Here is a 27,556-nt window from a genome sequence, read left to right as displayed (position 1 = left end):
GTTCAAAGCGCCCACCTGCAAGGAGGCAAACCCATTCCACTGCACGTCAGAAGCCGCAGTTTTAATAGGGTCAACACTTACAGGAGAGAAAGACAGCAGGCTGGGAACACGACAGGCGGGCCTCCGCTGTCTCGAGAGCCCCAATCCCACACTGATCCTTGCTTTTCTGAAATCCACAAAAGCAAACCTCTGAGAGGCTGGTGGGCCCACGCTCCAGGCAACAGAGATGGTGGCTGGGATGGGGATCTTTCTGGAGGATAAGGTAGATCTATCTCGGAGTTAGGTCTATTTCAGAGTTGGGTTTTCACTGTCAGGTGTGGTGTGGGACGGCACCTGGCCTGTGGAGTCAGATGGAATCTCTCTTTTCCAGACTCACAGAGTGAATTCCTACAACTCTGAAAACAACGGCAGGAACCATACAAACCCATCGCTCCCCATGGGACCGCAGTTCAGGTTTCTCTGAGAGTCAGTTTCCTACACTTTACGTACTTCTGCAGTTTCTCTGAATTTTTTTTTTTATTTGGCAAACATCTCTTCTTTATTATCATCATGAGTATCATTATTTGGACCTTTGCAAGGACTATATACATTCACATTAACGTACACTATCGACTTCTTGCCTCTCGGTGGGGCCCCCCAGGAACCCCAGTTTCAGTAGCTGGTCACTCTCCATATTGCACTCCAGTCCTGGGAACTTCTCACAGCGACGCAAGGAAACGCTAGATTGAGGACCATGCTGCTGTTTGTCCTCCCATCGAGTACGCGTGAGAATTTCCTCACTCCTTGATTTCCTCGAGATCGCTGGGGGACGTGTGTTGGGTAGAGGGACAGGGATCGAGTGAAGGGACATTCCCCCTGAGGATCAGCTGGACAGAGAGTGAGGTTATACACAGCTGACTAAGTCTTCAGAAGGTGTGGAGAGGGTGGATAGTTGTTTGTAGTTTCTTTCTCTTTTTCTGCAAAAGTGTGAAGAAAGAAGAGTAGGTTCAGGGGACACTGGGGGCGGGTGGCATCAGGGGCAAAGACGAGCTGGGCGGGCGGCGCCGAGGAGGGAGAAGAGGTAGAGGAGAAAGCATGGAGAAGCAGTGGTTACAGGTGCAGTTGTCGTCTCCGTGTGCTGTGGAAAGCACTCGAGAATCAACCCGAAAGATTGTCACAGTTTTGTTTCTGAATGATGCTCTCTCTGGGAAGGACACATTAGCACTTTTTTTTTCACAAGTGGAAGAAATGAAATGGGATGAAAATTCACAGAGGGTGTGAGGACAGACTGAGGCATCTTCCCCTGCACACGTGGTGGAACTGACCCGCGGCTGGGCCTGCCCCGAGTGCGCGCACGCGCAGACGCCCCGGTCGCCCTGGTGGGCGGGGCGCTGAGGGCCACAAGGCCCACCACCCTGAGCCCAGCAAGGTGCTGCTGTGTAGTCGAAAAGAAACAAAAGTCGCTTCTTGTTGGGCAAAACCCTCCAAACCTCATTATCCCAAACTCTAAAAACAGAATTGAAGGAAAAGACCAACATCTGAACAAACCCAAGGGTGGAGGAAAACAGTGAAAAAGTCCTTTGGCAGTGAGAAACAAATTTTGGGTTTTGACTTCTCCTGTCTGCTTTTTGGATTTCCTTTGGAGCAGAGGTGTGTGCGGCATCCTTGGCTGGCTAGCTGGCAAGGTAGTTTACAGTATGCTTCCTTTACTTTTTTAAAAAAATTTTTGGATTTCTACTTAAAGCCAAAGAGTTTGACATTAAAGGAAAAAAAAAACAAACTGAAACCAAAAATGCTTGGGTCAGAAACTGAAGTCTTTCTCACTGTGTTCACCGAATCGGCCACATACCCCTGGGGTAGTTTCGGTGACGCAGAGGCTCAGATCTCTGGCTATAAAATAACAGTTTTCTTTTTTCCTTTTTAATCAGGAAGGGGAAAACCCCCAAAGTTTTCTTTGTCCATTTCTGAGTAGCTCTTTTGCCATAAATCCCCCAAAATTCTTCACTGAAAATATAAGCCCCCAAATAATTAGTTTTTTTTTTCATTAAAGAGAAAGTGTGTGAAAGTCGTAAAGACAGGAATAAGGGGGAGGGGGGAGAGAAGGGAGGAAGGGCAGTGGACAAGCCGGTGGTGCTCCAGCTGGCGTCCGCTCTGCTCCGCTGTCTAAAGCTCAGTGGGAGGTTCTGAGGGTGCTGGAAGAGGTTGTTGCGTGAAATCATCAGGTAGCTGAGGAAGTTGCGTTGAATGCAGTTTTTGTTGGTTCTGTGTTTTCTTTTGGAGAGAAGCAGTAGCAGCAGTGACTCCAATGGTCGGGCTCCCAGGACCCGGCGAAGCATCCGGCAACCGGGGCCAGGCAGGGTTGGTGGGTGCATGTCTGTGGGCCGAGCAGCGTGTCTGGGAGGGGTCAGCGGGGTGCGGCGTCCAGTGGGCCAGGGGAGCCTGGGCGAGATGGCCCCGTGGAGCCAGCTTCGCTGGGACTGGCAGCACCTGTGGGCAGGCAGGGGCCCAGGCTGACAGTGGCATCCGGCTGTCCTGGCACCGGGTCAGCGACCACCGCCGAGGGGCCCTGCAGGCTCTGGCCGCATACGTGGTGGTGCTTCTCCCAGTCCTTGTGCTGGCAGAAGGAGCCGCAGTAGCGCGCTGCATTGCAGCCACTGCAGGTCTCGCTGGCCTTGCGTCCACAGTTCCAGCAGCTCTGGATTGGGGGAAGGAAATGGTTGGGGTGAGCCAGGGCTGGGCCACTCCACATCCCCAGAGAACTCAGCCTGCCTGCAGAGTGGGGAAATACACCCTCTAAACAAACCGGCTTAGACCCAGCCAGAGTGTCAAGTGAGACAGAAAGACCCCAAAGTGCCTGTGGTGACCACTGGAGGAACGGCCCCTCAGCTGGGGCATTTTGGGGGAGTGGGCTCACACTGCTGTGTTGCACAATTCCACAAGCCATGTGAGTGGCAGGTGGGTGGGGACACTGTTGAAGGCCCCAGGTCATGGGACAGGAAGTCCAAACCTGCCCTGGAGAGGGGCCCACATGCCTGTTTAGCCTCCAAAGCCTCTCAGACTCCAATACCTCCTGCTGTCCCAGGCCCATTCTGCTCAGCCACACTGGTCTCCTGCAATGCTCACTGAGCCAGGCTTGCCCAGCTCCCACCTGGCCTTTGTCCCTGCTGCCCCTCCCGAGATGGCACTGTTCCCTGATCCCTGCATGCTGGCCCACTTCCTCCAGGAGTGCTCGGGTATCACTGCTATTAGCCCTGCCTGACACCCCACCCTTTTCCCTACGCAGGTCCAGCCTGAAATGCTCTAGGCCTCATGTCCAAACACCAGCATGATGACAACCTGAAACTTTCCTGCATGTGAACTTGTGTCAGGAGCTGAGGAGGTGCTTTAGATGCCACCTGGGGTCTTTACACCCTCCTCTTGCCCCCTGCTTTCACAGGTTAGAGAGAGCATGCGCTTTGATGTCTGCAAACCTGGATGCAAATAAGGGCTCTGCCACTTCCCAGGCTGACCTTGGGCAAGTTACCACCCCCCTGGAGCTCTTGGTTTCCATCTGTACAATGGGGACACCCACAGGACCCACCTAACCAGACTATGGGGCGCTGAGGGCTCACAGGGCCACCCAGGAGGCAGAGCAGCCCTGGACCTGGCCTCAGGCTGTGGAGTGGGCCCCTACCTCACTGGAGTCCTCCTGCTGATTGACGACAGTGAGGGCATCCTCCGAGGCCTGCCGCCGGGCCTCGGCCAGGGCCCGCTCCATCTTGGCGCGCTCTGTGCTGATGAGCTCGTGGGCCTTCCGCTCGGCGTCTGACACAGCTTTCTGCAGCTCAGACATCGCTTGCCGCTTCACCTCATTCACTGCCTCCTCTGCAGAAGGACAAGTGGCCATGGTCACATGGGCCAGCCTACCCATGTCTCCCGGGCCTTCCACCCATAACCCTGGGAGTGGGGCTTGTGCACAAAGGAACTTTTCTATATGGGTGTGCGAGCATCATCATGGGGCAAATCTCCAAGCTCATCAGCTCCTGCAGTGTGCTCAAACTCTTGCGTGCAGGGGCAGATTCGAGGCAGGAGGCCTGGGAGGGCCCTAGAATCTGCATTACTAACAAGTTCCAAGTGCTGCTGCTGCTGCTGGTGGTCTCAGCACTCACTCTGAGAGCCACAGCTGTATTGTTTTGCTCTATGGACTGTCTTCCTCACCCTGCCACACATCAACAGCCCAGAGGATGCCCGTCCAGGGTTCTGTGCTGTAATTTCCCCCCAAAGCCCTCTGCTCTCTCCCCTACACTTGCCCCTGCTGCCTGCTCACGACTGAGGATCCAGAGCACTGTCCTTGCTGTGGCCAGAAAGCCTGCTCAGATTACACCCTGCCTTCTGACCCTGGGAACAACGTGGCCCCACCTGCTACTAAACCACCCCCACGGCCTTTCCTGCCCGCCTCAGCTCACCTGGCACCACCGCCCTGCAGCATAGTGTGAGACAGGCTGGGGCGGGACTAAGCAGGGCCCCCATTTAAGGGGCAAAGAGGGCCTTTAGGCCTCCCATCCAAGTGTTTGCACACTGTGTGCTGAGCTGCTGGCAGTGCCATCTGTAGCCACCTGCCCCCATGTCACCACTCAAGCTCCTCATGGTTGTCACCAAGAGTCCCATGAGGCCCTGCTGTGGGCCAGATGGATGTGAAGGGAAGAGGCCGAGGGAAATGAGGACACCCGTTGTCCTATGCAGGACGTCCCCCTGCCTTGGTCTGGGCAGCTAGCTGCTGCCTGTCTGGCCCCTCAGCCTCCAGCTCTGAGCTGGGACCCTGGGTTTCTGGGCTTTCAAGATCCTGAGATTGTGTACCTCTAAGTCACACTTCACACTAAATCCACCCACAAGTCGAAACATATCGGGATCCCGCCTCTTCTCTGCACTGCCCCCACCCCTGAGTACCGGCCAGGCGCTTATTGCCCACGGGCTCTAGCTTCTGCTCAGCCCCTCCCCAAAGTCTGTTCCCACAATGCAGTGAATGACCCCACGGCACTCCCCGATGCCGCACTCAACGCTGTGCCCAGAAGGCCCACAGATTCCAGCTCTGAGTGCCTCTCTCACATGTGCAGTGTCTTGCACACTTGTAGGTATGTTGGGCCTGTGCTCCTGCTTGTTTACCTGAGCGTGCTGTTGCTCCCCGGCAGGTGTTGGGTGGCAGTCATTCTACCCTGGATACTAAGTGCACTGTGACTCCTCCATGAGCCCCACCTGTGAAGCCCTGTGAACTCCGTCCTGAGCTGGGGGCCCACCTGAGCCACCCCGCACCCCCCCCCCCCCGCCCCAGAGAGAAAGAAGTTCCTTACAGACAGAGAGGGCAAGGGCACCTGGGCCTGCACCCCTTGCCCCTCGTCCCCACTCACCGGCCTTCCTCCAGATCTCCTCGGGCATGTAAGTGGAGAGGGTCCTGGGCACGAACTCCCGGCGCACGTCTGAAACACAGGGGCAGCATCACACACAGGATGGGTCACGGGGCCACGGTGTGAGCGTGCGCTTGGCAGGGGTCCTGGGCGCCCACAGGTGGAAAGGCTGTATTGGTTGCTAGGGCATGGGCAGGGCAGTGTCCAGAAATGAGGTGCTTTGGATGGATGGACCTCAGATTCGACTGGGAGCCTCTCTGGGTTTCCATGATCATCATCCAGGGGACACGTGGAGACCCGCAGGCTGCCGGAGTTTTGAGTATGGGCTTCCTAGTGGGTCAGGCAGCATCTTTTTATGGAGCAAACAAGGTGCCCCTTTTTCGCGAGACTGCTTTAGGTGGTGTTTTATGCAGAGCCTGTATGAGGACCCTGCTGGCCTGGGCCCCGGGCACCCCTTCGTGTACAGAGCAGGGTGCCCCGCACCACCATGCTGCTCTCTGTGTCACTCCATCTGCTCCCTCTGCCCCCTCTCCCCACCACCACGTACCTAGCTGAGACCCCTCTGCTGCTGCCGAGCTGCTGAGGGGCCGGGCGGTGGTGGTCGTGGGGCCCTTCTTGTTGTCCTCAGTATCGCTGTAGCGCCGGACCCAGTGGTTGAGCTCCTCGCGGTCAGCCTCCTGGCACCGGCGCAGCACAGTGAGTGACCGCCGTGTCTTCTCGGCCATGTCCATGATGCAGTTCAGGAGCTGCGGATGGTGGTTAGGTCGCCTAAGCGTGCAGGGCCCTTTTCCCACACTGTTAGGCCTTGGCCAGCCCCATTGCATGGAAAGACCCCTGTACAGTTGGGGCAGGGCTGGAGATGGCCCACTGCTCCCTCCCGAGAGAACTAGACTTGGGGGAGGCTTAAGTGAATGCAGGGGCTTGGGGCCCTGCTTGCCAACCTTGAGGTATGGTCTGCCCCATGGACTAGAGCAAAAAAGTTGCCCCTTTACCACCCTGGGGACCATATCTTCTGCCTAGGCTTTCCCCCTAAAAGGAAGCGGGGTCAATGATAAACCTGGAAATGGGGTTGGAGGTGCCCCACCCCCATGCCAAGTGACCTTCCTCTGGGAGACTCTCTGCTGGAGTAGAGAGGGGAAGGTTCTGTAGGGCGACTGGGACCCCAGGGTGGGCCAAGACGGGCACTCCCCCGCCCCCATGGCCCAGACCCTGCCCTCCTCAAGGCCTTGCCCCTGCTCCCCAAGGCCCCACTGTGTGCCTCCCAGCTGGGCACACAGCAAGCGGAAACCCCCTGAGCCCCGTCCCCACAGCCTCACAGGTTGGGCAAAGCCCCTGGAGTAGCTGTGGTGCCCATGCCTGGGCCTGGACACTCACATTGTTGAGATGCTTCCACTCCTCAGCCCATTCACGCTCTGTGAGCCTGTGGTCGATCACTTCCTCTGGCCGTGACCCGTGGACCGCTGCAGGAAGGGAGCAGATGCTCAGGCCCCACCCCACACTCCTCCAAGCCCCACCCTGTGCTCCCTAGGCTTCTCCACATGCTGTGCCCCCTTGAGTAAGATAGAGAGGATGAAGAAGAGGACCCCAGGCACTGACCCTTTGCCCACTGCACTTAGCGGTCAGAAACAGGCCTGGCTTCTACTCAGGCTTGGGAGGAAAAGACCAGAGTCCTCATCCCTTGCTCTGGCTTTGGCCAACCTTCCGCTACCTCCCTGCCTCCAAATCCCACTGTTCTCACACTTTCTGTCCCCTACTGCCAACCAAGGCTGCCTCAGACCTCACTTCCAGGGCCTCATGACTTCTCAGAAGTCCCCAGGGCCATCTCCATGTGATGACTGCTTGGCTCCAGCCCAAGGTTTACCACTTCCTCTCAGCCAGCTGGACTCCTATGCATCCATCAAAACCCAGGTCACGGGACCCTCTTCCTCAGTACCCCTGGGCCTTCAGAACTCCTCAAGCCCCATGTATCTCTGGTTCTCTAGTGATTGTAGGTGCTTCCTTGTTTAGTCTCAGTCCTCCCCACCAACTCCCAACAGGCTGTGTCAGTCCGTAGGGCAGGGCTGGCAGGACCCATTCTGTGTCCCCTCGACTGAGCTGGCCCGGCACGTGCTCCAGCTTATCGGCTGGGTCTCAAGGGAACTGGTCTGACTGAGGTCTCTCGGGAGACAGGAGGCCAGGAGGCCAGTAGTCCTGATGACCATTCCCCAAGGGACCTGGGACCAACATTTAGCCTTTTTGGGCCTCAGTTCCCCCACCTTGCCTGTCTCAGGGAGCATGGTAAGAAGATGGTTAGGAGGCATGTTGGTGGGGAGAGCCCGGGCACAAGCAGGCTCTGTGACAAGTACTTTACATCTTTCACCCCTGCGCAGACCTCGAAGGAGGCTCTGCTGTCTTGCAATTCACAGACAGGAGACTCGAGGCCGCTGAAGGGGACGTGTTTGCCCAAGGTCCCGCTGAGCAGAGCTGTGCCTTTGCTGCTGGCTGGTATGGCTCCAGGGACTGAACAGTGGGGTGCCCTTCCCCCAGTCAGAAACAAAGTTGCCGTGAGCTGTGAAGCAGATGCCAGGGCAGCAGCATCTGGGTGTCCCCACCATGACCCCCCTTACGGTTTTGGACCTACTGAGTGCTCTCACCCTCGCCGTTCTGGGTGCCCCTGCCTGCGTGGGGTGATGCAATGCCATGGATGCTTTTGGGCTGAGGTCTATTTAGGCCTTCTCCTCCTCCTAAGGGTCTTCTGGCCCCATAAACTTAAACTGCCTCCCCAAATTGCAGAAGGGGTACGAGGTGGCAGCCACACTCCGCTGTCCACAGCCCTGCCCTGTTGCTCACAGAGCCAGGGGCTCCGCCAATGCCCCGACCAAAATAGTGGTTGAGATCTGCCGGACAGCTGGCATCTATTTTTGCATTTGCAGGAGCGGGTGGGAATAGCACCTGCCTGACCCGGCCACAGGGAGCCAGACACTGTCACCTGCTGCCTAGGCAGGGGCCCCGGGAGCTCACACAGGGTGGGGGTGAAGGGACGGCCTGTACGGGGTGAGGGATCTGCTGACCCTGCTTCTTGGCCCCTCATCGGGGCCCTGAGCCTCCGTCTGTTTCTAGGCTGCTCTTCCAATATACCAAGGAGACCCTGGGATAGAGGCTGGTCCTGTTCATCTCTTTGTCCCTAGCAGATGGTCAGTGGTCAGGTAGATGTGGCTAGAAGACTTTGGGTGTGTCAGTTACGCTGTCTGGGCTCCAGCCCCCTCATCTGTGACGTGGGTGTGCTAACACATCACACACGTACCAGAATGTATCATGACCCGCTTTAAGAACTGAGTAAGGGGTGACAATGCAAGCAAGAGGTGAGTGCTTCGCCCCAGACTTGTTGCCACTGTTAGCAATAACAGCTGGGCTTCACAGCACCCACTCTGCTCCAGGTTAACTCCCTCGGTCCTTACGTGACCCTGAGGGCTGAGACTCCGGTTAGAGCCAGCCAACTGAGGAGGAAACAGGCACAGAGGTCACGTGACTGGCCCAAGGGCAGGCCATTGGGAACCAATCATCAGAGCTCAGAGGACAAGGCAGTCCTGAGCCCACGCTCCACCACGAAAGCCCTGCTTCCCCCAGTCCCTTGGCCTCTCCCATCTCCTTCCTTCACACGGCTCATCCAGTGACCACGCTCACACAGATCTGGCGTTTCCGTGTTCATTTTCACCCCTCTCCAAGAGCAGGATGGGCATGTGTGGTCGGTCAGTGGGGCTCAGGGAGGGCTCATGAGTCCTAGGGGGTGTCCGCTTTCTCTTAGAGGGCCCAGCCATGCGCTGGAGGCAGGGGCTCCTGTGATGTGGGGACCTCACACGCTAGAAATGCCCACACACGGTCTCTTCCTGCCTGGCCTGTGTATCCCACCTGTGAAATGTGACTTGTAGGAAATATTTGGTCATTCAGATGACCGAAACATATCTCTCACACGTGGTCTTCATCCAGGGTTCCTAGCTTACTATTCCCCAAACCCTTGGGATTTCCTAAGCATAAAGACTGAAAACAGTATCTTTGGTTCATGGTGACGAGGTGACTTGGGAACAGGATGAGCGCTGGTTGCTCAGAGAACCAACCATGTGAATAGATGGTTCAACTTTCGGTCCCACCCATGACCTCCAGGGTGGGGCAAGGGACTGGAGGGTGAATCAACTGCCAGTGGCCAAGGATTCAATCAGTCCTGCCTACATAATGCAGCCTTCACAAAACCTCACAGGAAGGTCCGGAGAGCTTCTGGGTGGCTGAACACGGAGATTTTGAGAGAGTGATATGCTCGGAGAGGACATGGAACTTTCTCCCTCTTCCCCCACACCTTGCCCTGTGGTAAGGAAATGTTTCTCTGAGTTCTGTGAGCCATTCTAGCAAACTAATTGACACCAAGGTGGAGGTTGTGTGAACCCCTGATTTACAGTCGGCTGGTCAGAAGCACAGGTGACACCCTGGACTTGTGACTGGCATGTGAAGGGGGTAGGCAGTCTTGTAGGACTGAAACCCTTAACCTTTGGAACCTAATGCTATCTCCAGGTGGAGAGTGTCAGAACTGAGTTCAATTGTAGGACACTATGCTGGTGTCCTAGAATTGCTGGGTGTGGTGTGGGAAGCAAACCCCCCCAACATGGAAATTGGGCCCAGCAACCTAATTTACCACCCTCCCTCTGCCCCAGCCGCAGAGCCTGGCAGCCTCCCTCTTCTTGACTCTGCAAGGAGATGAACAAGCTGAGCAGGGCTGAGCACACCTGAAGGGTGTGTGCCCAGCTGATGGCCAGAGCCCCTCAAATTGAGCGGCTCTAGGCCCCCCCCAGGCCCCATACCTGTCTGTACCTGCCTCAGTCCAGCTGGGGCCCCAGGACAGGTGACTTCCACAAGTATGCCCCTGGGGAGCAAAGGGACCCCTTGGGACCTGAGGGTGAGGATGTTGAGCTTCCTCCGAGGGGGAGGCCCAGGAAAGGCGGCTCTCCCTCAGAGGCTTCTCGGCATGGCCCAGCCAGGGTGGGGATGCCCTCTGGGCCCTGGGGCCAGTGCCCCGCTCAAATCCTTTCTCTATCCCCATTTCCAGAGTCCTTCCTGGACAGACACGTGCACACAGTGGCTCTTGAACGCCCCCTCCCCCCCACAGGTGCACAGGTGCTCCCGCTAACACGCACACGTGTGCCACCCCCGCCCCCAAAGCACTGCTCACTGAGTTGCCGATGGCGTTCCCGAAGCTCCCGGGGGTCAGGGTGTCGGTAGGGGTCACGGGAGTGGTGGGCCAAGGCCATGTCCTCGAGGCGGTAGTGTGGCGGCGTGGGGTGGGGTAGCCCATTGCTGGGGCTGTAGCGCTGGGCGGGGCTCAGGGTGCACGGCCGTTTGCTGAGGGGGTCAGGGTGCAGCGGGTCTCGGTCTGACCCATTCTCTTTGGTCCTGGCCCAGAGAGTGGGCAGGAGGCCAGTGGTCACGGAACCAGGAACCGTGGATAGAGGTCCGAGCAGGAGGGGTGAGAGGGAGACAGAGGTGGCGGGCAGAGAAAGAGTGAGGGGGAGACAGAGACAGAGAGAGATTAGACCAGTCTGTGTGGGCCCAGCCTTGGTTCCCATCCCTGGTGTGGCTCCAGGCCCAGCGGCCATGAAGCCTGAGGCTCTATCGAGAGAATGAAGAGAGGGAGGCACCCTCTCCTGGCAGCAGGACAAGAACCCATCTCTGAGCCCGTAGTGAGGGCCAGCCCGTGTGCCTGGGTACTCCAGGCTCCTAGACACTTGGGGTCCACATCCAACACAAAGGGAATTTTCTCCAGACCGGGTCCCCTCCTGCTTGCTCCCTTGTCCACCCAGGGGGACAGCTGAGTCCTCAGGAGGCCTCACCACAGCTGGACAGAGCAGCCTCACAGAACTCAGCCTGTGCAGCGGGCCCTGCAGGAAAGGCTGAACTTCGCCAGCCTGCTCACTCGCTGTGGGCGATAGCATTGACCCAAATTCCCTCAGCGCCGGAACTAGGATGCCTGCGGAGCTTTGGTCCCAGAGTCAAGTCTGGTCTCCTCCACTGTCTCCCTCCCCAGCCACAGAAAGCCCCCAAGGTACCTGTCAGGTGTCCTTCTCTTGCCGTTCTCATTGACTTCGAGCAGGAGCTCCGAGGAATCAATGGGGGAAGAGGCGTTGGCATCCAGCAGGAGCTGCTCGTGCTGGGCCAGGTACTGGGCAGGGGTCTGCTTGGCCAGGCGGGCACAGTGCAGGAGCTCGCGCTGCAGCAGGGGCAGGTTTGCCTGTGGCGGGGAGAGGGGTTCAGACTTGCTGCTCACGGAGGTCAGGGCACGAGGGTGCACAGCCTTCCTCTGATACCAGGCAGGGAGGTGGATGGCCGAACTTGCTGTGTGGCATTGGGCAAGTTGCATGACCTCTCTGGGTATCGAGTTTCTCCACTACAACCTGGGTATGAGGGCAGGAAGGATGACTAGGCAGGACCGTGCCTGGCCCCGGGGACACACGGTGATTTCGGGTGCTGTGGGACCTGAGCCATGTGGCATCTGGAGAAGCTGAGGAGGGGCTCATCATGACGATTCCTCATCTGTGCCCTGTGGAAGCAGGCACCCCAGTACCCACTGTATGGAGAAGAAAACTAGGGCCCTGAGAGGGTCAGCGGACAGCCCTGCACGCAGCTGACTGCAGAGGAGGGTGCAGGGAGTAGGACCCCAGCGTGCCTGCTCTCGACCCCACGTGTGCTGGTGGAAAGCCCCGCACAGCCCGGAATGAAGCTTGGAGCTTGCTCTATGCACGCCAGTGTGCCAGTACCGTTCTGAGCAGTCACGCGTGTCACTGCCCGAGGCTGTACCACCCGTGCTCCTTACAACCACTGGGGTAGGGGATTGTGACTCAGTTCCACATTCACGGGAAGGACACCAGAGCATGGGGAGGCGGAGAATGGTACACTGGGGGGAGCGCAGGTTCAAATGCAGATCCTGCCTGGAACAACCACACACAACGGCTGAGCCCTCCTGCCTGCGCCCTTGCCCCGGTTCCCGGCCGCCCGGAATGCACACCGCTGGGCAGTAGGAGGGCTCCTCATGCGCCTTCTGAAGCGTCTTCCCAGGGCTGCTGTGGGGAGGGAGAGCAGGCTGGATGGAGGCCCAGTGGCAGGCCACTTGGGAGAGCCAGAGTTCTAAGTATTTGTAAATAAATACAATTCCCCAACTTTCTCATGGCGTTTCAAAGCTGCCACACAGCTCCCTCCTGCCTCTGCCTCCCCAGAACCCATTAGCGCACCCGGACCCAATCAGGCAGCCGATGCAGTTTTGTCAAGCAGCGCCGGCTGCCAGGCCTGTTTTTCTATTTGGATAGCTGAACCGGGGCCAGCCCGCCATCTGTCGAACATGTTAGGAGCATGAGCTGGGAAAGGAGGTCCCGGGAGGTCTGACGATGCCAAACATCCTCCTCTCTCTCGCTGGCCCCTCCTCTCCTGAGCAGCCTCCCCTTGGCTGGCCTGGCAGGGTGGGGACTGCACGGGCACCGGCTGGTCGCTGTCAGGGTGGTGGAAACATCTGGATTCCTGGCCGGCTGGGGCCAGCTGGGAGCCAGGGCCATGGGTGGAGGCTGGCTGGGAGGGGCAGCCTCTTCCAGCTTCTGGAAAGCTCCACCACTCTGCCATGCACAGTGATCAGCTCAAGAGAGGGTGCAGGGGGCCTGGGGTCTTTGGCTGGGGGGAACAGGGACCCCAGCCCAGAAGAAATGGGTAGGGCTGTAGAAAGCCATGTCTCAAAGCTGCCCCCAGGTGGCGGTCCCCACTGTGCCCCAAAGGCCCAGGTGCCGGGGAGGCCTCATCACTTCGATGCTGGATGGATCAAAATGGTGGCAAAAGCTCTCTGAACCTCAACGCCACTGTCTCAACGAAGGTTCTGATGCTGCAGAAAAGCCTGGAACTACCCTCTCCACAGATGGGAACTCCAGCCGGAGGGAAATCGGGGTTTGCAAAAACCACCACAATGATGGTTAGTTTAGCTGACCTCTCCCATTTAATGACGGTTTATGATGTTTCAGCTGCTTCCCCAAGTACCTCTTCTAATACCCACAGAGACTGTGTGACTGCGGGCCCTGTGGCCAGCCCGCCCTGCTCTGCCGCACGACCTTGGGCAAGTCACTGAACTCCTCTTTCTGCCTCATCTGCAACTGGAGCTGTGAAAAGCACCTGGTCCTCACATCTTGGATGTGAGGGGGCTCCTGGGAGTTCCTTAGGAATTAACTCATCCATTCCCAGCCCCATGAGATGGGTCATCACATCCCAGGTGATGGGGGAGAGGAACGAGGCTGGAGTTTTCCAGAAGCCCACAGTAGGAGTCAGGGTCTGAGCCAGGCGGCTGCCCGAGCTGCACTCTTGGCCACAGTTCCTACCTCTGCAGCGCAACAAGGGCCCCGCCGTGAGGGCGCATCAGCGCTGCCCACACGGTGGGCCTGGTGCACTACCACTGCGCCAGCGAAGGTCACGGGGGAGGAACCGAGGGGCACAGTGGGCTGGGCAGGGGACATTCCCGCTGGGATCCCCCACAGTGCTCTGCATTCTAAAACAGCCAGAGCTCCCACAATGTGAGGGTAGGGGTACTCCCCAGGCAGGACCATGGCACCAGGCCAGAGCCTTGTCAATAAGCCCTGGAAACAGAACTGGCTGCACCCCAGGAGCTGCATGTCCATGAGAGGAGTGGACTCTGTGTCCTTGCTAGTCCTGTCCACTCAGGGCCCTGGTGGGTCCCAGACCCTGGGTGTTGTAGGCAGGCCCCACACACCCTACAGGGAGAGCAGTCGAGGAACGAATACCCTAATAACACACGAGAACTGCTGTGGGCAAAGGGGAAACTGAGGCAGAGAGGGACCTCAGCAGGCAGTGCTAGGCACGGCACGCCCTGTCCAGTGCCTCATGGGCTGTGCCTGGGAAGGTGCTGGGGGGTATGGTGCAGTGGGCAGTGAGTGGGCAAGGCCTGGCTGAGGCGAGCAGGGGACACGGATGTCGGCCCTACCCCTGCTCCTCGGATAAACAAGGGCAGCTGACACGGGCGGGTGGGACATCTGCTGTAAATATTTGACCCAACAGCAGAAGCAGGCGTGCTGTGTCCCCAAAGATGGGGAGCGGTGGAGTCAGCAGTAAGTTGAAAGGAGGAGCGAGAAGGGAAGGGCCCCTAATGAATTGCAAATGACTGCCAGATGGGCCCAAACCCGATCCATGCCAGCAGCCTCTTTGTCGCCAGCTCAGGGTGTGAGCTCAGTGGGGTGTGGGTGGGAGGGCAGGAAGGGGGGGAGGGAGGAAGCAGATGTGGGGGCACAATGTGGGGCTCCCTTGGCCACGGGGTGCAGGGAACCAGGTGCTGACCTGGGGCATGCCCTACAAAGGCAGGGCGTTTGGAGTCTGATGGATCCAGGTTCCAGCCTTGGCTCCATCTCTCCACAGCAGGGGAGACCTCAGGGCCTCAGTTTCTCCATCTGTTAATCGGAAACTGAGCCTGTGCTGCCCCTCCTCACAGGGCTGCTCGTGGTCAGCAGGGGTGGTGTTCAAAGAGCTTTGCAAAGCATGCCACCTTTGCAGAACATTGTAAAATCCCCAGATGATGATAGCCAATTCTTCACGTGCATTGCTTTATGCGATCTTCCCTACAGCCTGAAAATGATTCCCATTTTACAGCTGCAGGAACTGAGGCATGGAAGGGTGAACCAGCCTGGTCCAGGCCAACAGGGGCTCAGTTGCAGGGGCAGCACCCAAACCTGGGAGCGTCTGGTCTGTCCTCAAGACCCTCTGGAAGGCAGTCCCACCAGGGCCTGCTGTGCAGTGGGCAGGGCCCGCTCTGGACACATCTCAGAGGCCTGGGAAACGAGAGCCCTGGGGCAAGCCAGCGACACTCGGTGTGGCATCTCCCAAGGGAGCCCCGAGGAAAACTTGCCTTGGGAGGTGCCCAGCAGCAAAGGGTCTTGGGGGGAAAATACACTTGGGAACTGTTTTACCTGGGCCCTTCTGGGAGGTAGCTGAGCCTCGTTTGGGGGAGGGAAGCCCCTGAGAAGTACTGCACTGCAGACATTGTTCTAACACGGTCCAGACCTGTGCTTGTCCTAGTTAAAATGCAGGTTCTGGTTCAGCGGACCTGCATTGCCCATAGGCCCCTGCCACCACTGCTGAGAGGCCCTGGTCAGCGGTTTACCCTCCATGTTTGACCACACAACCTTTTTTATATCTGACAGTATTCAGCTCTTCACCTTTTTGCCAACATAACCACCCACCACCTGTCTGTCCACCCATCTGGCCCTCCATCTGGCCACTGTCCCTTTCCCCTTCACTGTGTTCTAGCTACACAGCCCTCTCACTGTCCCTCACACACAGCAGGCACACCCTACCTCAGGACCTTTGCACATGCTTGGAAGGAGAGCTCTGTGCCCTGCCATCCACCAGGCTCCCACTCGTCCCTCCTCAGTCCTCCTCATTTGCCCCCTCCTCACATCACACACCACAGAGTTTACAGCTACTGCTGGTCGGCTGCCTCTCCTCCTTCCAGGCCACTGGCTGGCTCCAGAAGGGACTATGTCTGCATTGCTCACGGCTATATCCCTGAACTTCGCACAGTATCTGGCACATAGCGGGCACTCAAGAAACAGCTGTCCGGCGGATGAGTGCCTTTGGCCAATAACTGCAGGACTGACTGGGGGGTTCTGTCTTAGAGCACTTGGTTCAGCAGCCAACCCCTCCAGCCTGGTCAGAGCTGTTCCCCTGGGGCACCGGTGGGCTGAGCGTGATGCAGGTCAGAGCTGGCAGGGAACGGACTGGGGGCTTCTGGGGGGAGGCCTTGGCAGAGGGAGTAGGGTTTGCTGTTACCTTCAGGAAAGGGATGACAAAGGGGCGCAGCGGGAAGTTGGTGGCCTCCTGGAGCTTGGAATGAAACTCCTCAATGGTCAGTGTAGAGTTCTGAGGGGAGAAAACCACCGGACATCAGCCTGGGACCCGTCCACCCGGCCCTCTTGGGGCAGCAGGCCCCAGGGCTGGGCACGGCCCCATGTCACGTGTCCTTGCTCAGCAGACACACATCCTCTGAGGCCACGCTGCCCGGACTCACCACAAGCCCCAGCACAAGTGTGCGCACACGCTCCCCGATCTCTGGGGAGATGTCGCTGCCGAACTGCTGCAGGGTGGTGAGGAAGCGCTTGAGTTTGCTGAGCTGCCGCGCCCCGCAGGCTGGGGGCAGGTGTTGTGTGGACAGTGAGGCCGTGGACGAGGTGGCCGGGCCATTGCTGAAGCCGTTGGGCGTGGATGGCGTGCCGTTGATGGCCGTCGGCGAGTGGCTGCTGCCGTTCATTACTGTAGGGGAAGAGAGAGGTGTGAGGAGCACAGCAGAGAGCTGGAGTCCCCGAGTAGAGTCACAAGGACACGACGGAGGCACCAACACCCTTTACAGATGCGCAGACTGGGGCCTGAACAGGTGCAGCCTCGCCCCAGGTCCTCAGTGGGCGGGGCTGCATGCTCAGGCCCTCCATACCCCAGGGGGACGCCTGGCCCCCGTGCTGCCTGGCTCCACCTACCTCCCAGCCAGGCTGCTCAGTGTCTACTGTGGACAGGCAGAGGGGCTTCTCCAATATTAGGGGTCTGCTGGGCCACTTCAGCCCTTCTCAGGAGGGGCCACTCATCCACCCTGGGGGGCTGGTGACCCCACCTGCACCACAACAGCTCTGAGAGGTGCCCACTCCCAAAGAGGTGCCATTGCCCACACAAGGACCCCAATGCCTTTGCCTGAGGCTAGGGATACCCCAGGGCAGGTGGGCTTGGAGCTGGGCAGGGGAGCCCCAGCCTGGCTTGCTGTGTGGCTGCTACACAGCCAGACGTGTGCACAGGGGCCCCAGGCCAAATGTGGAGGACGAGCAAGTTGTCTGAGAGGCCTGCCGTGAGCACACTGCTGGGGCCCCAGGCCCTCCCACTGGAGCTATTGTCCCGGGGAGTCCCAGGACTGACAGAGGCCAGGGGTGCTGTGAAATGGTCCTAAGGCAGGATGTCCTCCCTCACCCTTGGGTGATAGGGCTTCACACTGTAGTCTGGGGGAGGCCTCTGTGTCTGACCACTTGTATGCCAGTCCCCCAGCCTCAGATACCCTAGCCATGATCTCTCAGGTCTAAAGAGAGGTCAGAGGTCACAGGCTTTCAGGGCCCTTGGTGATGGTGGAGGGGGCCAAGGGTTGGGGGACAGGGCACCTCTGGGAGGCCTGAGGCTCGACTGCTAAACCTGGGGGCCTCTCACACCTTGTGTCCTCAGCTGCTGCACAGGCACCTGCTCTAGGCGGCTCACTTACGTTTTTACACTCAGCCCCTTGTATGCTCATCTGCCCGTTCCCTTGTCCTACACGTGTGGGCACTCTGGGCATAGGGGTTGGGAGCGGACATCCTGCCTGAGGCCCCAAACCAGCTGGACTAGCCTAGATGTGGGTGAGACTGGGGCCTGGCACCAGTTCCTTTATATGCAAATAGCCCTTGGCCCAAAGCAGGGGTGGAGCTTCTCCACTCCACAGGTACCTGGCCCCTCCACATCGGGCTTCTGCGGCTTAGAGAGCAAGGTTGTCCTTCCACCACTGGAAGGAACCGGAAATGCTTGACCTTGATTGCTTTTATGTGCGGGCGATCACTCATCAGTAACCGGCCCCTACGTGGCAGAAGTCTGGAAACCACGGACTGAAGGCCAGGTTTGCACAGGAGCAGATGTGCTGCCTCCTTCCCGGGGAGGGACGGTTGGGCGCAGGAACGGAGCCCAGCACCCTGCTGTGGAGGCTCGAGACCTTCTCAGCAGGGCTTCCCTTGCCCCGGAGATGGAGCTGCCGTGCAAGCTGAAACCTGTTTGCCTCCCTGGTCTGCATGATCCTAGAAGCGCCGTGTGGGCCCCAGCAGTGACATGTGGGCTCTGGGATGGTCCCACAGGAGAGGCGCGCCTCGCCCAGACTGTGCTCCTCGCTCTTGGATGGAGAGCAAACTCCAGACACAGGGCAGGAAGAGGCCTTGCCCCTCACCCTGTCTGAGGCATCATCTAGGGGACGCTTAGACCAGAAGGTCCCGCTTTTGTGCTAATTTTCTGTCTTGCCGGCGAGCTCCAGCCAACCCCATGGTGGACCCTGACACGCACACGCCCTGGTCAAGACAGATGACAGACACTGGCGGTCACTCCAGCCAGGTCAAGAGATGGCCCCTTGCCACGGAAGACCTCTCCACAGTGGGGGACTCATTCCTTGTGGCAGAGTTGGGCTATCACCTGGGGTCTGGACCTTTCAGAGGCTTCTAAGATGTATGGCTGTCCACTCGGCCTGGGTCCCCACCCACGGCCCCTGGCCCAGCCTGCAGCTCCCTTACCAGCCTGCCCTCGGCGCCTGGGTCCTCTCGGAGGCCTGCTTGCCCTCGCTGGCCTGTGTTCCCTCCCTCGGGCTGCCGGGCAGTCTCAGCAGCTTGCTAAAGAGACGCCGAAAATAACCCCAGCCACAAGTGCTTTCATTCCACAACAGGTGTGTTACTAAGTTAGACTGCACACGTGTCCCCGGCTGAAGTTTGGGGGCACACACTAGCACCCCCGCAGCTCCCCCAGCCCTGGGCCTGGGTGGGGGTCAGGCTGGGATGATGAACCAAAAACAGCTTCCACTCCAGCCCTCTCCCTGCTTCAGGGCGGCTCTGCAGCTGGGAATCACACAGTCCTAAGAGCACTGCAGCTCAGTGGATGAGCTGGACACGAGAGCAAGGCCAGGCGTCACAGAATAGCGGCAAGGGGGACCACGCATCACAGGACATGAACACCACACAATTGTTATGTCACCTCTTCTTGGAACCCAGAGCTATGCAGCAGCCATGCCTGGGCTGTGCAGTCCAACTGGCTTGCAGCGGGTACCTGTCCTGTCGCTGGCTGGCATGGGGCATCGCTCCATGAAAACTTCCTATTATGGACATTGGATGTGGCCTGAGCACTGTGCCAGAAAGGTCCACTAGTGATGAGTACCCACTGAGCACCCAGTGTGTGCCACACCTCCTGCAGGCTCCACTAATGACATCTGATGAGTTCCGGGTGGGGAAACCAAGGCACAGGTCATGGTGCCTGCCCAAGTTCACTTGACTGGGAAGAGAAGGAGCTGAGATTCCACCCAGGCTGGCGTCTGCCCTTGAGATGCTGAGCTATGAACTTGCACTGACATTTACCGTCTTACAACTCTGGGATCTGCTATATTCACCCCGTTTGTGGATTGGGAAAAAGGAACACAGAGAGGGTGTTCACTTGCCTAAGGTCACACAGCTCGTGAGGAGCAGGGCTGGGCTGTGACTGGGGTTCCGAGGACTTGGACTGCTCTGCTATCCTGGGCCCATCCCTCGGACCTCTGCTCAGGCCTCACCGACATACAGATGCAATAGTGGGCTGTGCAAGCAAGAGGGACCAGTGGCACAGCCTTCTCAGGGCGGAGGGTGCAGGTGAGAACCTCCCACGAGGCCTGTGGTTTTTGTTATTTTACTTACAAAGACAGACCATGGACCATTTTAAGCAGCCATGAAAACGGCCATGGGGCAGAGACATCGCAGGCCCATCCTCTCGATCTGTAAGCAAAATAAGAAAAACACTCTGTGAGGAAAGGGGCCGTGGGCAGGTGGCTCTGCCCTGCGGGTGTCTTCAATTGGCCCTGCCCCTCTCTGCTTCTTGGCAGCAGTTTTGGGGATCGGGAGTGTCACCACCTTGGGCCAGTCATTCCCTTCTTTGGGCCTTGGTTTTCTCTGTAAAATGATGAAGCTGGATGGTGGGATCTCTCAGGGACATTTCTGGCAGGACCTTCTAGGGGTCTGTAAGAGGTCTGGCATCTCCATCTGCATGGGTGGGACACCCTGGTCCTTAAAAAGCTCTCTTCCTGGTGTACCAGGCACCTGGTGAAGCCACTCAGCACCATCCTCAAGGGACCTGGAGCATGAACTGACTCATGAATCAGGGCTTGGGGTCTCCATTGACAGACAACCCAGTGGTGGTTCCAAAATGAGCTGCCAGTGGGGGAGAAAGCACCAAACAGGAAAGGAGATTTGATGTGTCTGAGCTGGAGTTAGTGAGCGGAAGCTGCAAGAAGACAAACTGTCCTGCCCTAATCAGAGAGTGACCCCCTTGTCAGAGGGAGTAATCAAGGGTGGGATGGAGTGTTAGCCCTTTGAGGGTCCTCCCAGCTATAGAGTAGCTCCTTACATTCCCCCCAGACTTCTTTTAGTCCTCCTGCCCACCTCCCTGGCCACACGACAGCTTCAACTCCAAAATGAATTTGTGCCCAGGGCAGTCACTGGGCAAGAAAACCACAGCCTGGTTCAAGGCCAGCCCCTGGTCAGCTTGGCTCACAGGCTGGTCCCAGGGAAGCTGGGAGGCTCTTGGCAGGGATCCGTGGCTGAGCGCAGGGGCACCTTCCATTTGGGCTGCCACTAGCCAGGTGCTGGACATGGTTAACCACCCCGCTTTCAGGGAATTCCTCGGCAGGGAAAAAATCTGAGGCCACCTTGGAGGTGGCCTGACACTTGGATAGATGGTCCCAGCAGCCCGATAAAACTAAAGTGTCGGCTTAAAAAAGAACGACTTGTCTCTTATGACCTCTGCGCTCTAAATAGAGCCGGGACCTCGGATCCAGGAGCACGAGCCCGCAGAGGTGGGGGCGCGCGGGGATGCAAAGGGTGTGAGGGGAGGACCGCGAGCCACACACAGGCTTGCTGCCCACATGCGCGTCTGTTCACAGGCCTCATCAAACACACAGGGGCAGCGTCCACTGACCCTAGCCCCATCCCCAACCTGGAACGTCTGGCCCCCAGACCATGGCTTTCTGGAACCCGGGCTCCTGGACCAAGAAGAAAAGCAGGTTGAGGGAGACGCAGCTCGGAGCCTTGGCCTGACCGCCAGGTGCCTGCCGGTTTCTTCTGCTTGGAGCAAACATGAGCGGGGTTGTTACTTTAGGTGGGGGCCTGCGGCATTTTCTCTTGGGAGCTGCTGCTGCCGCCCTGTCATGAGCAACGCATGCCTCTTCCCCCTGGCTGAGGGGCAGGCTGTGAAGTTCAGCACAGCTCGTGCCCCCTCTCTCTGCCTTATGGGGCCCTGACGGGGTGGCAGCTGTTGAGTGAACAGAGATGTTGGCTACGATTTGGTCACAGGTGAGGACTGACTCTTCGAAAGGGAGGGCAGAATGGCCAGGCAGCCACAGTGGCCTTGCAAGAACAGTATGTGGGAGACAGTGCAGCCTCTGGCCCCTTCTGAGGTGTTTGATGCAGGCAGACAAGGCTCCGAGGGCTGAGAGCAGTGCAGTGAGCACCCTGCTGCCCGGGGCCCTGTCCTGGTGCAGGAGGCAGGTCGGGGACCTGCTCCACCCTCTGTGCTGCATGGAGACCTCAGCCCAGACCTGGTAAAAATGGGGAGCTGGCGCCTTCTCTGCCAGGTGAAGGTGCAGAGAAGGGTGTTTAGTCACTGAGCTCCTACTGTGTGCTGGGATTTCTGTGCTTCCAGTCTGCCACACGTGGAATCGGGTGGTCTCACCCCATTTACCACACCAAGGCTCGGAGAGGCCAGGAGACTAGTTTGAGCCAACATCCTACAAACAAGGGGCCGAGCCTGAGCCCACAGCCAATGCCTTTTTCCTGAGGGAGGCTAGGCCCCGACGAAGCCGGGGCTGGCTTTGGGTGGTAGAACCAGCTTCCTGTAGGTGCAGGCACAAATAAACCTGGGCCAGGCCCTGCGGCCCACCCCAGGCTCTGGGCCCCGGCTGGAGGCAGCAGCTCTTCCTTCCCAGCCCGGTGGGGACTAGGAGCCCCAGGCTAAGGAGCCTGAGGCTCCTGCCTCCCCCAGAGAAGCTTTGTTTGGGTTTCAAAGCCTGGGGAAGGGTTCCCAGGTGTGGGGCTTCTGGCCTCTGAACACTGGGGTGGGGTGGCACATGGATTCTCCCCACTGCCCGCCAGAAACCGTTGGAACACACTGCTAAGCCCCGGCGCTGGGGTCAGGGGACACCATCCCCATGCTGGCCCAAGCCCAAGGGTTTCCTTCCCAACTGTTCAGCACCCAGAGTCACCAAGTCCCCAACTTCTCTGACTCTATGGAATAGGACCCAGCAGTGGCTGTGGGCTCCGGAGATCCCAGATCGGTGGTGAGTGCCAAGATGATCGACCTGGATCTACCCCAGGCTGGCAAGACACTGCCCGAGGGTCTGTCATACCCGCCCTGCTGCTGGTAGCTGAGGCCCTGCTAACCCCAGTTTCTGGCTGACCTGCTGAGGCCCGGCTGCAGAACCCCTGGTGTATCTCAGCTGACGTGGAGCTCCTCAAAGGCCAGAGCCACCTCTGACGGGCTCTTTGGAAGGGCGCAGGCCTGACCGAATTCACCTGTGCTCTGGTGACCTGCCGCCTGACTGTGTCTGAGCTGCACACACGACAGCCGACTTTGATGGGACGCTCACGACGTGCTGGCCACTGGGCGAGAACTTCTGTTAACCCAGTAGTATTTGCAGTAGCTGGGTGAGGTGGAGCTATGGCCAGCCCTGCTTTATAGAAGAAGAATGCCAGGCCCAGAGAGGTTAAGTAGCTAGCCCAAGGGCACACACACCTGCAGAAGAGAGGACCTGGGATTTGGACCTCAGCTTGGGCTCTGAGCCATGTTCAGATCCGCCTTCTCAAGAGCCTCTTGGGCAGCATTGAAGGGTTTAGGGTGGAGGGACCACAGCACTGGCTCTATTCACATGAATGAGGTTTGGTACCTCAGACAACTGGAGGGGCCCCAGAGGCACCTCTCCGCTCAGCCCGGCCCTGGAGCTACTCACTTGTATGTGGTGTGAAGGAGGGGTGCCGAGTGGTGCCCTGGGTCACAGAGGATGGAGGGGGAGGCATGCTGGGGGGCGTGGACCGGGGCTGCGTCTTCACCTCAGCAGGGGAGTCGGGCATCGCTGCAGCCTTCTTCTCCTTCTTGTCCGCTGCTGTGGGGAAGGTGGGGGGAGGAGAGAAGAGAAAGCCAGTGAAGCAGGTGGAGAGGGAAGGGGATCAGCAAGGCCCCCCCACCAACCTGGCACCTGACCGATGCCCCTCCCCCCCACCAGCAGCTGGGTTTGGGCCAGTTGGGGACACCCAGCTGGACCCAAGGTGGCTCCTGTCTCCACCCACAAAGCCAGGTCCAGTCCCAGGGCCTGGCCAGTTGCAGATAAGTCCCAGCTGTGTTCCCAGGTGGCTGACATTCCAGCCACCTGGGCCAGAGGGTGGGCTCGGGTCAGTCCATTCAGGGAGGCTGGAGGGTGCAGCTGCGAGAGGCCTGGGCTGGCCAGAACAGGGCTGAGGTCCTCACTGGAGGGGTGGGTGGCCCTGGTCCTGCAGACCAGGGGGTCGGGCAGCACCCCCCAGGCCAGCCTCCACCAGTACCTCCTGCAGGGCCTGTTCAGACACGTGTGCAGGCCTCTCCACCCCCAATTTTGATTCAGCAGGTGAGGGGTGGGCCCAAGAATCTGCATTTCCATCAGGGTCTCAGATAAGGCTACTGCAGTGAGTTGGGGCCCCATTTGGGATGGTCTGGGTGGTGGGAACCTCAACTTAACCACCTCCTCGCCCTGGGTGATTCCTGGGAGCAGCCAGGCTGGGGACATAGTCAATTTCAGGCTGTTTGAGGCCTGGCCACTCAAAGTGTTATCCGTAGACCAAGGGCTGTGGCCCTGGACACTGTGTCCAGAGTCCTGCACGGTCAGACATGTGGAGAAGGGGTAAAAGTCGCAAAACCAAGCCTGGGTGGGGGCCTGAGTCCCCGGCTTCACAGAGGACCCGGAGAAAAAGGCCTCTGAGGGAACCTGACCGGCTGCATGTACCCTGAGCCAGCCGCTGCCTCTTTGCAGGTGAAGGGGGGTACCACTGGGTCTCCCCCTACATCTTAATACAGGTCAGCCGGGGCCCGGGAGAGCCGCAAAGACCTGGGAGCAGTGGCTGGGATTCTGGGCGGCCCCGCTGCTCAGGGCTGCTGAGGGGGACGTTCTTTTCCTGATACGTGAAGAGGCATGGCCCCCACTGCCCTGAGCTCATCCTGCTAACCCCGTGGGGGTCTCACTCAGGGGCTGGGACCTGGTAGGGCAGCACCCCTTGGCAGTCTCTGTGACCACAGCTCTTGTCCCCTCTGCTCTCCCCCTGCATTCTTCCTCCTAGAAGCCCCCCGTGATTGGGGGGTGTCAGGGCAGACGCACAGACACACATGAGTGTCTGGGGTGGCTTGGCTTTGGGGATGGTGATTAATAATGCTAACAAATGGCATTTACCATTATTTTATGCCCAATGCTGTGAAAATTTCCCCTCATCTGCCCCTACCTCCCCCTTCACAGAGTGGAGATGCCCACCCATCCGCAGCACCGGGGAGGGGCTCTCAGGGCTCTCCTTACTGCAGGGCCCTGTGGGGTGAGAGCGGAGGCCCTCCCTGCTGGGCCCCAAGCAGGGGAAGCAGCCAAAGTGAGCAGCCACCCAGCCTCGCAGCACCTGCTGTCCACTCAGCTGCAATTGCTGGCCTCCCTCCTGCTGTGCGCCCTGCCCCTCCCCCATGGCCTGCCTGTCAGGAGTCTGATGGTTGGGCACACATGCATCACAGCTGTGGGGCCCATCAACACCAGACTTGGTTGCAGGGCCCGTGGCCAATCCCCGGTGACAACCAAAGAAGGTAAGTGTGGCTGGCCACCGTGGACCTTGGGCCACCCCACGGGTGCAGGCTGTCCCGGCCAGCCCTTCAGCTGACCAGGCCACCCCGGGGCAGGCAGTCCCACCAACACACTTGGAAAAGAGTTTCAGATGCGAGGCTGGACCACGGGACGGAGGGCCTGTTCTGACTTTCCAAAGCCCTTCCACACTGGGGCTGGGCAGGAACACTGTTTCTGATCAAACAGACCAGAGAGGCAGATAAAGGACAACCCCGCCTGGGAGGGGTGGGGGGACCCTGCCGGGGCCACCTCAGTGAACTGGCCCTCCTCACACGGCGCTTGTTTCACAGCCTCACGGTCAGCGAGAGGTGGAGGAAGGGGCCAGGCGGGACCAACTCCACACGTGGCACTATCTTCAGAGCCGTGAGAGATGGGCTCTGGACACACTCATCCCATGATGCCTGCTGGGGCCTGAGGGTGGAGCAGGCCGGGCTCCGAGGGTGCTGGGCGGCCTCCTTCAGCAGAAAAGGAGAGGGAAACAGGCTGGAGGCCATCTACTCCCGTAGGACAGGATGCAGGTCCTGCTCTTGGCCCCGGACAGCCACCGCTCCTTCGTTCTCACCTGAGCCCTGTGTACAGGGGCCGAGCGCACAGGGCACAGAGCAAGTGTGGGGCATGCCGGCAGCCACGTGGGTCTGCAGGCTTCAAAGCACCAGCCGTTTCCAACAGGCACTCTTCTCATTGCGCAAGAGGCATCAGGTCTGGGATTCAAACCCAAGCAAACAGAGGCTGCAGGGGGAGGCTCTGGGGTCTGAGTGTGGTGGGACCACAGGTGCACCCTGGGACCTCATGAGTCTTTCTTGAATCTTGTTTGGATCCCAGCTCTATTGCCTCCTGGCTATGAGACCTGGGGCAAGTCACCACACCTGTCTGGAGCTCTCTACTCCTGCATACAGGGGGCAAGGCTGTGCACCTTTCGCTGGGCAGATGGGAGGTTACATGAGGCTACCAGGTGATGGGCCGGCACATGAGAGCACTCAGTTTATAGGGCAACTCACACGTCAGGATCCTGCCCTCGGGGCTGCCCTCAACACGGACTCTGCCCCAGAAGGTGGACAATGATGAGGGCCCTCAGGAAGGGGCGGAGGTGTTGTGGAGACAGCGAGGAACAGCACTTGTGGTCAAGGAACAAAAAACGCAAAGGCCAGAGGCGAGGGTGTTCAGGGCTCTAGCTGTGCAGAACAGCAGGGAAGGAGGGCTGGCTGGAGCTGGGCTGGTGGGGAAGGACCCACTGCATGGCAGTGGGAGCCACTGCAGCCTCTGCACAGCAGCTGGACTGGGTCTGGAGCGTGCACATTGTTCGCCTGGCCTAAATCCCTCTGGCAGCTTCCATGTACACGGGGCCCCACCAGACCTTACCGAGGTCGTGTGGCCTGAGGGCAAAGCAGGTGCCTCTCTAGGCCCTAGGAGCCACCAGACAGGAGTAGCCCCATTCTCCTGGTGCTGGCTTCCTGCCCTGCCCCCTTCAAGGCCTCGTAGGGAGAGAGCCAAGGCTGCCCCGGGGGGCCCCAGACCCACCTGGAGGCTCAGATCCCTGGCAGGGCTCACTCGACCTTTCCGCCCAAGGTAGCCGGGAGAGACCCTGTCCCTGTAAGTCAGTGAGAGCAGAAGCTGGCCTGGGCATGGGGGGATGTGAGGGTGCAGGGGAGGGGCCTACTCTTGGATGCTGGGTGCTGGTGAGGGGTACAGTTGCCGCTCCCCCGCAAGGTGGCTGAGGGAGCCAGCACGAGCTGGCTCAGCTGGCGGCGCTCCCAGCGAGTGCAGACCGCCACCCAGGAAACCTGGGTGGGCCCCGAGAGGTACCCTTTCCCTCCCCATTCTTGGTGCCCCCATCCTCCAGCACCCACTCTCAGGTGTCCTCGGACCCAGGTGCAGCTGGGCCCGCACCCTGCACACCCACACAGTAGCTCGCTGAATCCTCGCAGCCTCCCCAGCAGGCTCTGGCAGGGCCCCCCGGTCACCTGCCTGTGAGGGGTAGACCGGGCCTGCCTGGTCCACCAGAACCCCGAGCTTGCACAGTCCCCTCGTTCCCACCCAGGCCTTTCTTTCCCTGGCTTCAATTCTGGGGTCAGCTGGGGGCTCTCAGGACCCACAGACCCTCTACCCAATAGTGGGGGTCCCCATGATTATGTCCCCTTTCTAGGGGGCCCTGACTTGGCAGGTCTGAGGCAGGGCCCAGGCAGCTGGACGTTTGCCTTTCTTATAAGGAGACAGATAACTGCTGCCTCCATGAAGAGCTCACCAGGCACCCTCCCCCCACCCCCCACATCAGCTCACCCATCCCTCAGGTCAGGAAAAGTGAGGCAACCCCCAGCACTGGCTTGTATTAGGAACCCCATATCCCAGCAGCTGGACTCACTGCACCTTCACAGCAGGAGGCGGGTCCCATCCATTATCACACCCATTTTACAGCTGGGGAAACAGGCTCAGAGAGGGCAAGGGACTTGCTCAGGGTCTTAGAGCCGGATGGACAGCGGGTCCTGAGCCTCAGGCGTCCACAACCCCTCAAGCTCCCTGA

General features: G+C 59.1%; 1 protein-coding gene across 6 annotated transcripts in view; it reads right to left on the bottom strand.

The window, feature by feature from the left end:
- Positions 1-489: 489 nt before the first annotated feature.
- Positions 490-27,556, bottom strand: part of CBFA2T3 (CBFA2/RUNX1 partner transcriptional co-repressor 3) — an 88,791-nt gene continuing 61,724 nt past the window's right edge. For 3 of the 6 annotated variants that reach the window (XM_045819022.1, XM_045819026.1, XM_045819024.1), the window contains exons 2-12: positions 23,143-23,295; positions 19,841-19,918; positions 16,429-16,670; positions 16,191-16,280; positions 11,432-11,613; positions 10,558-10,778; positions 6,735-6,820; positions 5,908-6,106; positions 5,364-5,432; positions 3,653-3,843; positions 490-2,674 (exon numbers count right to left, since the gene is read on the bottom strand). In XM_045819022.1, the coding sequence (XP_045674978.1) occupies positions 2,384-2,674; positions 3,653-3,843; positions 5,364-5,432; positions 5,908-6,106; positions 6,735-6,820; positions 10,558-10,778; positions 11,432-11,613; positions 16,191-16,280; positions 16,429-16,670; positions 19,841-19,918; positions 23,143-23,295 (1,802 nt within the window). In that variant the 3' untranslated portion in view covers positions 490-2,383. The remainder of the gene's footprint in view (positions 2,675-3,652; positions 3,844-5,363; positions 5,433-5,907; positions 6,107-6,734; positions 6,821-10,557; positions 10,779-11,431; positions 11,614-16,190; positions 16,281-16,428; positions 16,671-19,840; positions 19,919-23,142; positions 23,296-27,556) is intronic. The other 3 variants (XM_045819027.1, XM_045819025.1, XM_045819023.1) reach the window with 2 other exon arrangements.

This window comes from Phyllostomus hastatus, unplaced genomic scaffold, assembly GCF_019186645.2.
Source record: "Phyllostomus hastatus isolate PE091 unplaced genomic scaffold, TTU_PhHast_1.1 phas_scaffold_345, whole genome shotgun sequence".
NCBI lineage: Eukaryota > Metazoa > Chordata > Mammalia > Chiroptera > Phyllostomidae > Phyllostomus > Phyllostomus hastatus.
This window is presented reverse-complemented; position numbering and strand designations above follow the sequence as displayed.